Source organism: Chrysochloris asiatica, unplaced genomic scaffold (assembly GCF_000296735.1).
Source record: "Chrysochloris asiatica unplaced genomic scaffold, ChrAsi1.0 scaffold00014, whole genome shotgun sequence".
Lineage (NCBI taxonomy): Eukaryota > Metazoa > Chordata > Mammalia > Afrosoricida > Chrysochloridae > Chrysochloris > Chrysochloris asiatica.
In genome coordinates, this window is record NW_006408532.1 from 15771588 (window position 1) to 15786227 (window position 14640).

Consider the following 14640-nt stretch of genomic DNA (forward strand, 5'->3'; position numbering starts at 1 on the left):
CAGGTTTGGAAAAGAACACACCCTCTTTCAGCCAAGCAGTAGAGAGGTATAGGGCGAACAACACTAGTAAGGTATGAATGATGGAATGGTCAACCATTCAAAATCAAAGAGGCAACATGAACCCACGGACAACGGGGAGAAGGGATGGGAATGTGGGGAAACAGGATGACTGTTGTTCCAGGGAAGGGACTGCAACCATTGGGATGAAACAAAGTATACTATCTGCTAAATGTAAAACTGATTATCTTGTTTGTAAACGTTCATTCAATTCACAATAAAAAGTATATATATACATTTATAGGTAGCGTAGTGGTTACAAATCAGGCTGTGAACCGCAAGGTCAGCAGTTCGAAACTACCAGCCGCTCCGCGGGAGAAAGATGAGGCTTTCTGCTACCGTAAAGATTTACAGCCTCGGAAACCCTGTACAGGGTCGCTATGGGTCGGAACCGACTCGATGGCACTTAACAACAACAACAACAATACATGTGTACATTTATACATATATTCTTTCAAGTTCAAAATTAACATACATTTAAAAGCAGACTTAGAGTCTAAGGCAAGTATTTCCTGAAGAATATTACATAAAACACTAGCCACAGTCAGTCTAAAATACTAGCAATATTTACTTTTCTAGCCAGTTCTGTCTATATAACTCTTTTGGCATTGAATTTGTGTGTGATATAAAATGGCCAGTACATTTTAGTTAAGATATTACGCCAATCAAAGAAGTATGTCATTCCTCACCCTGTACATGAAGTCCTAGTGTAGGATAAGCACTCTATGATCAGCACTGAACTGTTAACTATAAGGCCAGCAGTTCAAATCTATCAGCTGCTCCTTCAAAACCCTATACAGGATCGCTGTGAATCAGAACCAACTCAAGGACACGTAACAATAACAACAACAAACCCTATGCATAAATTAGCTTTTCTAAATGTAATATAAGGAGCCCTCGTGGAGTCATAGTGGGTTATGCATTGGGCTTTTAATTGCAAGGTCAGTAGTTTGAATCCACCAGCCGCTCCTTGAGAGCAACAAAAGATTTATAGCCTCGGAACCCCTTTACAGGGTTGCTATGAGTCAGAGTCTACTTGATGGTACACACCCCCCCCTCACCACCACACTCAGTATGGTAGGATTGATATTGATGTTGCTTTTTACTTAAATGTTCTGAATGAGTAAAGGAGTGCTGGTTTACTGCTTGTGTTTCATGACATTTAATATTTTTGTTTGGCCAAATGGTGATGCACTGCATTTTAAATATGTATAAGCTATGCTACATTGTATTGAGACACAATAGAAGCTATTAATATTCAACTTCTCTTGATTTTTTTTTTTTTCCCTTTGATTTTTTGGCTTTAGAAGGCCTTATGAAAGACCACTTTGCACATTGGTTACACACTATCACAGACCAGCCTTAATTGGGAAGACAGGACTGTACTGATTATCACACAATGATAAGCAATTGATGGCTAACTTTATTGAGGGAAAAACAAATGAAGTGTGGCAATTTTAAATAAATTTTCAAATTAAATACAATGTAGTGTATTTCCTATCAATGGGATCTTGAGAAGTGTTACATAAGGGGGAAATCCATTGATTAGTAGGAAAAAACAAACCACTATAAAAGCTCAACATGACCTATTTTTTGCTTAACAACAATAAGGATAAACCTGAGGAGACCTCTAGAAGGAAGAGGAATAAAATGGTAACTTGGAATCAATGGCACCAAGTTCTTTTGATTTCTGATTGTGGACTGGAGAAGAGGAGAGAAAGGCTGGTGCCCAGTTGACCTGGTCAAACATTCTGAGTAGCTGCTGAAATGGAAATAAAGCACCCACCCATGTAGCTAAGATTTTAATGACAGAAAGGCCTACCAAGAGAGCTATGTATCTGACTGAAAAGCAACTACCTCTGCAACTTCCCTCTGGTAGGTGAAAGGCATACAAATAATGAAGAGGTTGGAGCCCCGGGGAGAAGACAGTTCTAGCTGGATGTGTCCTGCCAATGATGAGTCCCATATATAAATGTAACTGTACCAAGAGCTCTAGCAAGATTTGATGGGTGCAGAAAGACCACTGCTTGAGCCAAACACAAGAGTGTAGTTGACAAGTCTTACTTTGGATCGTTCTTGATCATAAGAGTTGACATAGAATTTATCTTGACTTTGAAAAATAAGTTGTCTCCCAATAAACGACACATTACCTGAGTTTCATTTTGGAAAGTGAGTACTAAAAGCAGTCAGCCAGCAATTGTTTAGTCATTTCTGACTCACAGCCACTCCAAGTGGGCCAGAGCAGATCTGTGCTGCCAGGGTTTCTCAATGGCTGGGTTTTGGAACTAGATAAGCAAGCCTTTCTACTGAAGCATCTCTGGGTCCACTTGAACTGTTAACCTTGTAAGTAGCAATTTGTACCACCAATGAGTTGGACTTGATAGAGACTAAAAGAATATTATAATACACATATTTTGACTATTCATCTTATTTGACTGTTTAGAGATCTCCTCTTTAAGAAAATCCCCCATGTAGGAAATCATGTAACAAGTCGCCCCCTAAGACTTACATCTCTCCCAATAAGGTCCTCTTGGTTCTCCACAATTCCCCAGGGGGCGATGCCTATGGTGCAAATCTTCCCCCGAGATTTTGATGCATGGTCTTTTAAGGCATCTCCAACATGACGAATAACACCTAAGAAGAACAATGCAAGTGTTAATCTTGTCTTTGAGAGGAATTACCTTTCCATCCTTCTGAAGGAACTTACAACTGTTCACTGAGGAGTAAAAGCACTGAATATAAAATTTGGACACATTTCCATACAAACTACATACACTTAGAAGAAAACTTAAACGTATTGCTGTCTTCTTAGATCAATCTGCCAAACCTGTGATGTATGTAGCAATGTCTTTCTTATTGTAATTTAAATGAAAAAGCATCCAATGTGTATAAATATAATAAATGCAACTCTTTAAGCTTAAGGAGCTCTGGTAGCATAGTGGTTACAAATTGGGCTGCTAACCCCAAGGTCAGCAGTTCTAAAATACCAGCTGTTCCACAGGAGAAAGATGAGATTTTCTGCTCCCATAAAGATTTACAGCCTCGGAAACCCTATGCAGTGTCGCTATGAGTCGAAACCAACTCCATGGTACTTAACAACAACAACAACAAGCTTAGAGAAAGTTTTTCTTATATTATGAAGCATAACAATATGTTGGAATGATTAAGAACCAAGACCTTGACTACATTCTTTAAAAAGCAGCATAAGCATCATGACTGATTGTGAATGTTGCAAATATAAAGGTAGACGTTTTGTAACAAAAGGAGGGAAGTGGATGATCTTGCAGTCCAGGAGCGGAGGACCCTGGGACCATGGAGGGAGAAGAGTGGAGTGTCGGACCCTATCCAGAGAAGCAGCAATGCTCGATGGAGGCAGAGATGATGAGATGGAGAAATGGAGGGGCTGGTGACTCTAGACTCATGGAGGGAGAGGGGCTGTGTGTTGTTGATGGCCACGGGGAAGGCTTGCAGGGTATACCCTTTGTTTGTGTGAATGGTTTATATATGCCTGAGTACTTCAGTGTATGTAAAAAAAAAAAAACCCAGAGGGAATGGAAGCAAATGCTGCTGATTGATGATGCATGGAAGGGATTGTAATCATTGCAAGGAAATGAAATATGATAAGATAAATGTAAAGCTGATGTTCTCCCGTGTAAATTATCACTCATTTCACAATAAAAACTTACAAAATTGTAAAAAGCAGCGTAAGGAATGCTGCCATGGTGCTGTAGAACAAACACTGGACCACAAGGTCAGTTTGAACCACAAAGCATCTTTTGGGGTCAGACTGGGACAAGAAATTTGACTTCCTGGTTTGTCCTTCAGTTGCCACAGTTCTGCCCCTTACCTATCCTATCCCATGCACCCCACTATTAGAACTTCATTTGGATTTTTAACTGAACACTAATCCTGGAGTGAGGCAGAGATCTGCTTTTTGGTTTAAAGAAGTTTTGCAGCAAATTCTTTGTGTGTGTGTGTGTGTGTGTGTGTGTGTGTGGTATAGTTCATAAAATAATAAAAGCAATAGCTGTTCCAAGGTCCCAGAAATAAAATATTAGTAACAGTTCCTTTTGAACCTCTAGAACCATTTAGCTGGTCTCTATATGAAGAGCAAGTATTTAAAAAATATAACAGTCTGCACAATCACAAACAAGCAATCCTAGCTAAGCTGTGAGTGCAACTTAGAACCTAAAACTTGAACAATCATTGAAAAACAATCGCTCTGTCAATATTTGATTGTCATTGTCATTGTTAAGTGCTGTCAAGTTGTTTCCGACTCATAGCGATCCTGTATAGGATTTCTAAGAAACAGCTAGTGGATTTGAACTGTCGACTCTATGGTTTGCAGTTCAGTGCTGATCCTACAGCACCATACCAGGAGCCCTCAATATTTGATTACTACCAGATCATGACAAGCTATGGACAACATTGAGAAGTATGAGTATTCCAGAACACTTAATTGTACTTCTGAAAAATCTGTACCTAGACCAAGAAGCAGTTGTTCGAACAGAGCATGGGAACACTGAATGTTTTAAATTTGGGAAAGGTGTGCGACAAGGTTGTGTTCTTTCACCATACTTATTCAAACCTGTATGCTGAGCAAATAATACAAGAAGCTAGCTTCTATGAAGAAAAATGTGGCATCGGGATTGGAGGAAGATTCATTAACAACCTGCGATATGCAGATTATACAACCTTGCTTGCTGAAAGCGAAGAGGACTTGAAACATTTACTTATGAAGATCAAAGAGCACAGCCTTCGACAAGGATTACATCTCAATGTCAAGAAAACAAAAATCCTCACCACTGGACCAATAAACAACATTCTTACCAATGGAGAAAAGATTGAAGTTGTGAAGGACTTCATTCTTCTTGGATCAACTATCAACACTTGCGGAAGCAGCAGTCAAGAGATCAGATGACGTATTGCACTGGGCAAATCTGCTGCACAGGAACTTTTTAAAGTATTGAAGAGCAGAGATGTCAGATTGAGGACTAAGGTGCGCCTGACCCAAGCCATGGTATTTTCAATAACCTCATATGGATGCGAAAGCTGGACAGTGAATAAGGAAGATCGTAGAAGAATTGATGCCTTTGAGTTGTGGTGTTGGAGAATACTGTAAGTGCCATGGACTACCAAAAGAACCAATAGATCTGTTTTGGAAGACGTGCAGCCAGAGTGCTCCTTGGAGGCCAAGATGGCTAAGTTTCGTCTCTCATACTTTGGACATATTGTCTGGAGGGAACAGTCGCTGGAGAAGGATGTCATGCTGGGTAAGGTGGAGGGTCAGAGAAAAAGGGGAAGACCCCTAACGAGATGGATTGGCCAGGTAGCAGCATTGATGGACTCAAGTGTGGCAGCGGTAGTGAGGTTGGCCCATGATCGGACATTGTTTCGTTCTGCTGTGCATGGGGTCGCTATGAGTCATTTCCTACTCGATGGCACCTGACAACAACAACCAGATAAAATCCTCACCACTGGACCAATAAACAACATTCTTATTAATGGAGAAAAAATTGAAGTTGTCAAGGACTTCATTCTTCTTGGATCAACTATCAACACTCATGGAAGCAGCAGTCAGGAAATCAAATGACGTACTGCATTAGGCAAATCTGCTGCACAAGACCTTTTTAAAGTGTTGAAGAGCAAAGATGTCAGCTTGAGGACTAAGGTGCGCCTGACCTTATTTTCAATAACCTCATATGCATGCAAAAGCTGGACAGTGAATAAGGAAGACTGTAGAAGAATTGATGCCTTTGAGTTGTGGTATTGGAGGAAAATACTGAAAGTGCCATGCGCATGGACTGCCAAAAGAACCAATAGATCTGTTTTGGAAGAAATGCAGCCAGAGTGCTCTTTAGAGGCCAAGATGGCCAAACTTCGTCTCTCATACATCGGACATATTGTCAGGAGGGACCAGTCACTGGAGAAGGATATCATGTTTGGTAAGGTGGAGGGTCACAGAAAAAGAGGAAGAACCCCAATGAGGTGGATTGGCCAAGTGGCAGAATCGATGGACTCAAGTGTGGCAACAGTAGTGAGGTTGGCCCAGGATCAGGCAGTGTTTCGTTCATAGCATAAGGTCGCTATGGGTCGGTACCGACTTGATGGCACCCAACGAAAACAACAACCAGATAAACAATAAGAAGATGACTAAGATCATGTTAATTGAAGGATTGAATCAAGATTCCACACAATAGCAGGCTTGGACACTGCAGAATCCATTGCTAAAATGTTGTCTATGGAGCTGTGTGCTAAATGTATACAAATTCTATGTATTTAGGAGAATTCTGAGTGTACAGCTCCTTCAAACAATAGCCAAATCATAAGCAACAACAAAAATATCATTGTTAATTAAAATTTAATTTCCCTGAAAAAAAATTCTAGTTGGTCCAAGATTATTTCCAGAAAGCCCTATGAAATCAAATGGCTTTTGAGCTTCATAGTAGGTTTTACTGTAACGTAAACTTCTGCACTTCCAACTGGAAGTTCTGATTAAGGCTGAGGAAACACGTAAAAAATTTAAGGCATCCATTACATTATCTATTGCCCATTTTTAAGTTTCTGCAGATAAGCAATTATTTGTTAGTGGGTTAGTAAGAATTGACTTGACAGCTTTCTGTTATTGTGACACAGAAACTCATTAGGCAGGTAGAAAAAAAAAAATGTTTAGAATCCATAGTAGTGTGCGTTTTCTGCTGGTGTGGGAATGATTTAAAGAAGTAGTTTAGATGCTAAACACATAATACCCTGAACTTTGCTATAATAATTTATGTTCCAGATGGAAATGACATTTTATAAAAAATTAAAGTTATTTGGCACCAAACGTAGACTTGCCTAAAGAACAAAGCAGAGACGGCATTGTTTTTAAGATATTGCTTAAAAACAAAAAAACTATTGGATGATTATATGGTAACTTGGGCTGCTGGAAAGATCTTGTAAAATTCCACTAATTGTGTCTACAAATTTTGTATAGTTCACTTTTAAACATTCCCACCTGGTGTTTATGCTAAGTAATTCTACATTAGGAAAGCGCTGTACAGTTCCCATTGAGGTAAAGGAAGGAGAGTGAATCAGTAAAAGGAGAGGTAACCAGAGACTCTGAACACACATGGGTAAGGGGATGAGGTTGTTGTTGTCGTTGTTATGTGCCATTCAGTCGGTTCCGATTCTTAGCGATCCTGTACAGGGTTTCTGAGGCTGTAAATATTTACTGGAGCAGAAAGCCTCATCTTTCTCCCGCGGAACAGCTGGTAGTTTTGAACTGCTGACTGTGAGATTAGCAGCCCGATTCATAACCACTACGCTACCAGAGCTCCTTAGGGGATGAGGTAGGGGTCATAAAGACATTTATTTACCCTTGCTGTTAAGTGCTGTCGAGTCGGTAGCGACTCACAGAGAGCATGCAGAGAGCTTCCTAGAAGACACCCTTAGTCACAACTTTCTTGGGGCCTTTGTTGCCTTTCTCTACATTACTTCCATTTACCTGTGTTAACACCTCCGGTGAATATCCATGCTCCGGTTGTCATGGCAGCTTTGATGAGACCTTTCCCAAAGACTTGCTTGAGTTTTGGCTGGAGTTCAAAGTTCTGCAGGCCGCCGTGGACAGAGATGAGCAGCTTGGGAAGTTCCAGTTGCCACTCCTTGGTCATCAGGTGTAGGAGGAGATCCGGCTTCGTATCAAAAGACACGCGCACATACTAGAAGAAGAAAGACCATCGGTTAGGGAGGTGCGCGGTGACTTTAAGAAAGTGTGTCATGTGAAAACAGATTTAAAAAGAGGAGTGATCATTCATTAGACAAATTCACCATTTTAAAAGACTCTCTTAAAATTGTAGGTTACTACAAATTTATGGAATCCCAGTGTGGTGCTGTAGGATAAGCACTAGACTGCAAGCTCAAATTGAATTGCAAGGTCGGCGGTGCAAACCTACCAGTTGCTCCTGGGAAACTCAGTATAGGGTCATCATGAGTTGATACCAATTTGATGGCATTTAACAACAATGACAATACAAACTTATATATATATATTTTTGTCAATTTTATAAAATGCAGTGCAAACTTATTTCTTCCTGGAATGAATTCTTTCTCAAAGGACATTATTTTATCTTTGTGTCATAGTTCAATTGCTTTGAATTTTTTCAATACAGGTAATTCCTGATATGGCGCCATAGGATCAGCACTGGACCACAAGGTCAGTTTGAACCATAAGGTCAGTGATTCTAACAAACCACCTGCTTCTCAGAAACCCTATATATGTTTGCTATGAGTGGGAACCCACTTGATGGCACTTAACAACAACAACAACAACAATCCCTTTGTATCAACTGGACCCGTTGTTTTTTTTAAGTGCCGTCTAAACAGTTCCTAAGGAACTTTGGTAGCATAGTGGTTATGAATCGGACTGTGAACCTCAAGATCAGCAGTTCGAAACTACCAGCTATTCCATGGGTGAAAGATGAGGCTTTCTGCTCCTGTAAAGATTTACAGCCTCAGAAACCCTGTACAAGGTCGCTATGAGTCGAAACCAACTCCACAGCACATAACCACCACCTATCAGTTCCTACTCATATTTTCTCTATATAGAGTTTACAAGGAAGTTTGAACCACTGATCTTATACTTAACAGTCTAGTGCTTATCCTACAGGCCACAGAAATAACTACTGTGAATCTAATATTTTGAGAGGTTCTGAAAAATCCAACATTTCTCCATAATGTAATGAGAATTTTATAAGGTAACAGCTGATTACGTTTATTTGAATCTATAATGGCATACCAAATATTTTTTTGATTGTTTGAATAAAAAAATGACAAGAGGCATGCAAATTATTCTTATAAAATGATTTAAAAATTAAAGTTTGTAGCACATATCAAAGTTTTACCAGATGCAACTAGAAATAAAATGATAAGCATATATAAATGAAATGTTAAAAACATATACAACGTTAAACATCTATGTAATCATAAAGATACTCATTTGTTGTTATTGTTAAGTGATGTTGTGTCGGTTCTGACCCATAGCAACCCTGTATAGTGTTTCCAAGGCGTGACTGGTGAGCTTGAACCGCCGACTTTGCAGTTCAAACCAACCTAGTGGTTGAGTGCTTACCCTACAGTGCCACACCAGGCCTCCAGATACTCATTGAGATCTCAATATGTTGTTGTTGTTGTTGTCATGTGCCATGGAGTCAGTTCTGACTCATAGCGACCCTGCACAGGGTTTCCAAGGCTGTAAATCTTTACAGGAGCAGAACGCCTCATCTTTCTCCCGCGGAGCAGCTGGTAGTTTCGAACTGCTGACCTTGCGATTCACAGCCCGATTCGTAGCCACTACGCTACCAGAGCTCCTTGAGCTCTCAATATAATTATATAAAAATTTTTATTTATTTATTTACAGCTAGAAACAACTAAAATCCTAGGCAAACATATTTGAAACTTTTTACAACTGCATTGCTGAGCTGGTATGAAAAGAAGGAATATCTCTCTGTAGGATAAGCACTGACTGCTAACCACAAGGTTGGTAATTCAAACCCACCAGCCCCTCCTCTGAAACCCTATACAGGGTTATCAGGAGTCAGAACTGTCTGATGGCATTCAACAACAGTAACAAAATAAATTGGAGCCTTGGGAGGTAACTGAGCACCAAAGCAGGCTTTGATCATGAGACCGCTAAACCATGAACAATTTTCACATCCTCTTTAGTGGTTAAATCTAGTTTTGTGTTTACTAGGGGACCACTCATCTGTGTGTGTGTGGTACTGTGGTGGGTTGTGTATTGCTGGGATTCTGAAAGCTAGGCCACCAGTATTCTAAAAACCAGCAGGGTCGCCCCTGGTGGACAAGTTTCCGCAGAGCTTCCAGACTAAGATAGACTAGGAAGGAGAGGTGGACTACTTCTGAATATTTAGCCACTGACTACCTTATGAATAGCAGTGGAACATTATTAAATAGAGTCCATAAGATGAAAACATTTTTAATAGCAGCAGAACATTGTCAGATATAGTACCAAAAGATGAGCCCCTAACAAGAGCTGCCTCCTCAAAGTAGAGTTCACCATAATGATATGAATTGAGCAAAGCTTCCATGACATTCATTTGCTGATGGGGAACAAATCAAAATGAGGAGAAATAGCTGTAAACATCTATTCATAATCAGAACACAGAGTGTAAGAAATATGAATCTAGGAAAATTGGAATCTGTCAAAAATTAAATGAAACACATACAGATAGATAACCCTAGGCATGAATGAGCTGAAATGGACTGGTATTGGCCATTTTGAATATGACAATTACACGGTTTACTATGCCAGAAACCACACATTGAAGAGAAATGACATCACTTTCACTGTCAAAAAGAACACTTCAAGGTCTATATTGAAGTACAATGCTGTCTGTGGTAGTATAATATCCATACGCCTATAAGGAAGACCTGGTAGCGCAGTGGTTACGAATCGGGCTGTGAACCACAAGGTCAGCGGTTCGAAACTACCAGCTGCTCCGCGGGAGAAAGATGAGGCTTTCCACTCCTGTAAAGATTTACACCCTCGGAAACCCTGTACAGGGTCGCTATGGGTCGGAACCGACTCGATGGCACTTAACAACAACAAAAACAATAAGGAAGACCAGTTAATATCACCATTATTCAAATCTATACACTAACCACTAAATCCAGTGATGATAAAAATTGAAGAATTCCATCAACTGGTGTGGTGCTGTAGGATCAGCCCTGGACTGTAAACCACTAAGCTGGCAGTTCAAGCCCACCAGCTGCTCCTTGGAAACCCTATATAGGGTCACTATCAGTCAGAAATGACTCAAAAGCGCTTAACAACCACCAACTTCTTCAGTCTGAAATTGATCAAATATGCAATCAAGATACAGTGATAATTACTAGTGATTGGAATATGAAAGTTGGGAATCTTCTATTAGGGAATGAATTGTCAATTCCCATAAGAAAGTAAATATTAAACTGTTGCTATTAAGTGCCTTGGAGTTGATTCTGACTCATAGAGACACTATATAGGGTTTCCCAGTTAAAATGTAAAGTTTATATGATTAATAGATAAACTAAATTAAGAAACCAAAGAGAGAATCAGAGAAACAAGCCAGAAGCAGCCTAGAAAGATAATGGAATTGAAAATATAAAGAAAAAATATTCAACTTTGAAAGAGCCGATTATAATTCTAGTTAAAAATTAAAGACTTGAGAAGAAGGAATATTTTCTGGGAATTTCTCAGAAGTGTTGAAAGATACCAGTCCTCAAATCTAATGAATCCCAATGAATCTCAAGGAGGTAAAGAAAAGAAGGTCTCACTTATATACACATCAGAGAGAATACGGAAAAGAGGATATCAAAAGCAGCTAGAAACAATGACACATCATCTATCAAGAGGCAGTTATTAAACCAAAGACCTCCTCCTCAACACTAACAAAGGTCACTTGAAGTCAGTACTTTTAGTGTACTGAGGGGAATTAGCTGTGAGTTTACAATTCTATAGTCAGCAAAAATATCTTAGGAAAATAATAGCAAAAGATAAATCTCTTCAGACACCAAAACTGAGAGAGGGTATCTCTCGTAGTCCTTACTGAAGGAAATTTTATTGTATATACAATAGGCAAAAGAACATGATTCCAAATGGGTTGTCTGGGCACAGAAATAATGGGAAAAATATGTTGGCAAATATATGATCAATCTACAAAAGCATTGGTTGTATAAATGATAATGACAATAATTTACGGAGTTAAGAGGATAGAGCTAAAAGGCAGGTCATTAACAGCATCTATATTGGGAGGTAGGAGGTGTTGTTGTTAAGTGCCATCGAGTCTGTATGACTCATAGAGACCCTGTATAGGGTTTCCAAGGCTGTAAATCATTGCAGGAACAGACAGTAGCATCATCTTCCTCTCGAGGAGCAGTTGATGGGCTTGAACCACTGTCTTTAGAGTTCACAGACCAGTGCTTATCCTACAGAGCCACCACGTTCCCAATCAGAATTGTTGTTATGTACTGTCAAATTGATTCGGACTCACAGAGACCCTGTACAGGGTTTCTGAGAAGCAGCTGGTGGGTTTCAACCACCAAGACCAATGCTTATTCTACAGCACCACACCAGTTTGTATATTGTGTTGTTGTTGTTGTTATGTGCCATGGAGTCGGTTCTGACTCATAGCGACCCTGTACAGGGTTTCCGTGGCCATAAATCTTTATAGGAGCAGAAAGCCTCATCTTTCTCCCGCTGAACAGCTGGTAGTTTCAAACTGCTGACCTTGCGGTTTGCAGCCCGATTCGTAACCACTACGCTAAGAATAACTTTAAAATTTGTTAAATATTGAAGTTGTACAACCACAGAAAGAATAGCTTTGCATGAAATCACACCAACATATATTTTGAATGTACTGATAAATTATATTGTCTAGAAGATGCCAATTTACTGTAATACTTTTGGGTCTAGGAGACATTCTTGTTGGAAAAATATATATTAGTTTTTGCATATATGTTGTTGTTGCTACTAAGAGCTGTGGAGTTGGTTCCGACTCATAGCGACCTTGCACAGGGTTTCCAAGGCTTGTAAATCTTTACGGGAACAGAAAGCCTCATCTTTCTCCCATTTGCATATATATATATAAGTTTAAATATGCATACATTGATTTCTTTGCTAAAGTATATTTGAATATATTTAAAAAAAACTATGAGGTAAAACATGCACAAAATATGGAAGCAATTTGACAAAACAGATTGGACCATCAAGAGGTAAGAAAAAGCTGAAGTTTCCTATAAGTACTGGACTGCTAACTGCAAGGTCAGCAGTTCAAACTCATTGGTCACTCCTTGGATACTCTAGACAGAATCACTATGAATTGGAACCGACTTGATGACATTTAACAACAACAACAATGAGCAAACACAAGCCAGAATTCTAAGCATTGGAGCTCTTACAGTTGGCTCTATATTAATTTGATTTACATAGCAAGAAATAATTCCAGAATGGACAGAGTACATGTTGCCATTTTTTGTCAAATATTCTTTATCAACAGAATATAACTAGAGTTCACTATATAACAAATGACATATTTTGTGTACCAATTCATATGCAGGAGGCAAGAACTTTCAGATTATCTATCAAAAGAAATTCTCAGCAATGTGTACTTTTGTCCTCTGCAAGGAGCCTTGGGGCTAGAGAGGGGGTATTGCAGGAGTGCAGACAAACACTGAAATAAAAGCTTCTTTATCATATCCATTGAGAGACTCTTTGTAAGAAAAATATCTAGATAACAAAAGCAGTGAGATGAAAGAATGAAATTTTCTGTGTCTCTACGCTGACTCTCTGATACGCAGGTAGTTACAACTTGTTGACTTTTCTGGATTGAATTGATATCACTTTGACTTATTCCAGAAAAGCATATTTGAGGAATAAACTAGGCTTGGGGGAATATCAAGACTTACAAACCATATAAGTTAAAAATATTTTGCACGATAAATAGCAATAGATTCCCTTTTAAGCTACTATTCACATATTCACTAACTTTACTGTGAATTTTCTGATTCCTTAAAAATAATAAGTCTATATTCTCTTTAGGTAAGATATAAATTATACTTTTCTTAAATATAGAAAACTATCTATCTGGCATAAAGATATGTTTCCCCCCATAAACCTAAAGAATAGATCTAAAGATTTCGGAAGGATTGTATGGATATAGTTTCCATGATTAGAGAATGCATAAAGGAACTCTGCAAGCATAGTGGTTACGAATCGACCTACTAACCTCAAGGTTGGAAGTTCACAATTATCAGCCATTCTGCAGGAGATAGATGAGGCTTTCTGCTCCTGTAAAGATTTATAGCCTCAGAAACCATATGCAGGGTCACTATGAGTTGGAACCGACTCCATGACATATCACCACCGCCACCATAAATAAGAACAATATAATGCTTTTGTAAAATCATGCACGTGTGGCTACTGGAACTGCAAGATGCCTCATTTAACATCCTCAGCTGCACATTTCATTTAACAAGGTAAAAAAATGTGAGATTCAGAGTCACCGTCAGTTCTTGGGAACAGATACACATATATTATTAACTAATACACTGTGAAGAGATACTGCAATTCATACTGAATCACTACAATGAGTAATAATTTCAGAAAGCTTCACCTAGCTAAGTGACATATAATGGAGTTCAATTACTCATACTAATTGGTAATAATAATCCAAATGTATTTTTAGAAATAAATCTCTCTTGGTAAATAATTGACGTAGGAGTTTCTAAAGTTACCCATAAAACTGAATAGCCAGGAATCAAAGTTAGCTATTTAGGATTGATGATTTTAAACAGTTTACTGGAAATTTATCAACAAATCTAGTGCATATGCTGAAATCCCTTTTGAACTGTTGTTGTTAAATGCTGTCCATTGGTTCCAACTCACAGTGACCCTGTATAGGGTTTCCCAGGAACAGCTGGTGCATTTGGACCCCGATCTTGAGTTTAGCAGCCCAGTGCTTATCCTATAGCACCACGGAAGCACCAAGTTTTTTTCCTAGTTGGGAGCTTTAAGGAAAAACCTTACTCATGATCACAGAATGAATG

General features: G+C 39.0%; 1 protein-coding gene across 1 annotated transcript in view; it reads right to left on the reverse strand.

The window, feature by feature from the left end:
- TRPM3 (transient receptor potential cation channel, subfamily M, member 3) overlaps positions 1–14640 on the reverse strand; it is an 805178-nt gene that overhangs the window by 419955 nt on the left and 370583 nt on the right. The window contains 2 exon segments of the mRNA XM_006834915.1: positions 2567–2691; positions 7544–7757. Of these exon segments, the coding sequence (XP_006834978.1) occupies positions 2567–2691; positions 7544–7757 (339 nt within the window).